The 1,546-nt window shown below is 48.1% G+C and overlaps 1 protein-coding gene across 1 annotated transcript in view; it reads left to right on the top strand.

The window, feature by feature from the left end:
- The first annotated feature begins 781 nt into the window (after positions 1-781).
- EIF4E3 (eukaryotic translation initiation factor 4E family member 3) overlaps positions 782-1,546 on the top strand; it is a 29,368-nt gene continuing 28,603 nt past the window's right edge. Inside the window, exon 1 of the mRNA XM_019504581.1 lies at positions 782-813. Coding sequence (XP_019360126.1) covers positions 782-813 — 32 coding nt within the window. The remainder of the gene's footprint in view (positions 814-1,546) is intronic.

The following is a 1,546-nucleotide window of genomic DNA, read 5'->3' on the forward strand; positions in this document are numbered from 1 at the left end:
GCAGCCTTCTTAGACTCAGCGCACCCCTTGGAAAATGCCAGCTGTGCTTTCACTTGTTTTTTCTGCCGACAGAAAAATAATAGAGCAATTCTTCTTCTGCCAAGAACTCAGAAAGCCCACAACAGGGCACTGTGGATTCATATTTGAAATCTCTGCATTTAGCTTCCAAATGATGAGTAGGTCTTTGAACACCTAACAGTGCTAGTATTTTGTGCAGTCCCCCAGGTTCGGATCCCTGATCTGAACCACCCAGCGCTGGTCCCAAGATCCCCAATATCTCGCAGCGAAAGTCTAAACTCTTGTTAATAACACTGGACAAATGTTTAGTTTAAGCATTTTATTTCAGAACCCGTAGATGAAGGTGAATCTCTTGGCAGGGAATACCAGATTTGGATTTTATTTGGACATGCAAGACCCCTGCTGGTGCAAGAGGGAGAGGCCTATCGATAAGGGATGCCCTAATTCAGTGTATTTCTTGGCTGCCCTCCCTTTGCAGCCAGATTCAGCATCTTTTACAAGAGATTCCCTGCACCGTATCGTCTCTCTTCCACCGTGGAGGTTGGGCTCCCATTTCTTTTGGCGTAAACAAGGGATGAATTTAGGCCATACCCTTTGTTTTGGAATAACGACTTGGACTCTATAACCCACTTCTCAGTATTCCTGGGTTGTAGTGTGTGGTGCTTCTTTTTTTCTGTAGCAATACTGTGCGGGTTGTTATAGTGGCTCTTTTAATGTTAATTAATAACAAGTTACATCTTTGCTAGCTCAGTGGTGATGGAATATGAAGCTTTTTACTGTGAAGCACCTGTCCAGGTTGGTGGCGGTCTTGTTTATATGAAATAACCTAGAAATACCCCCCAGCCTGATGGCCCTGTGTATCAGGAAACCATCATCCTCACCAGTGATCTTAGCAGGAGAATCAAGATTCAGTAGCCACAGAGACCGAACTACAAGATACGGTCTTTTTCATAAGGTCGTAAGATACATAGGATCATAGACAACGAGGGTGGGAAGTGACCTCAGGAGGTCACATCTAGTCCATCTCCCTGCTCCAAGCAGGACCAGACCCAACTGCATCATCCCAGCCAGGGCTTTGTTGAGCTGGGTCTTACAAACTTCCAAGGATGGAGACTCCACCACCTCGCTAGGTAACTCATTCCAGTGCTTAGTGCTTCACCCCGCTCCTAATGAGAGAGTTTTTCTGAATATCCAACTTACTCCGCCCTTGATGCAACTTCAGACCTTCACTCTTTGTTGGGTCCAGGCCCTTCCTGCAGCCCCAGCTTGTTGGGAGAATAACTCCCCCCTCCCCCATAGACTTAATCTTGCCTGGATACAACCCCATATGAAGGCAGTTTTGCAAGAAGTAAAATTTTTGGTGCAACCACCAAAATAAGAGCGACACTCAGAGATGGGTGTCGCTTTAAAGTTGACACCAGCTGCAAAAAAGGCTTGAGGCTCCGGCTATGCCAGGGCTGCCCGGCGGTGCGGTGCGGTGGGGGGGGGTCCCGGGGGCGCCGCTGCGGGGCTCGCCCGTGCCCTCTGC

This window comes from Gavialis gangeticus, unplaced genomic scaffold (genome assembly GCF_001723915.1).
Source record: "Gavialis gangeticus isolate Ggan-Ray unplaced genomic scaffold, GavGan_comp1, whole genome shotgun sequence".
In the NCBI taxonomy this organism is placed as follows: domain Eukaryota; kingdom Metazoa; phylum Chordata; order Crocodylia; family Gavialidae; genus Gavialis; species Gavialis gangeticus.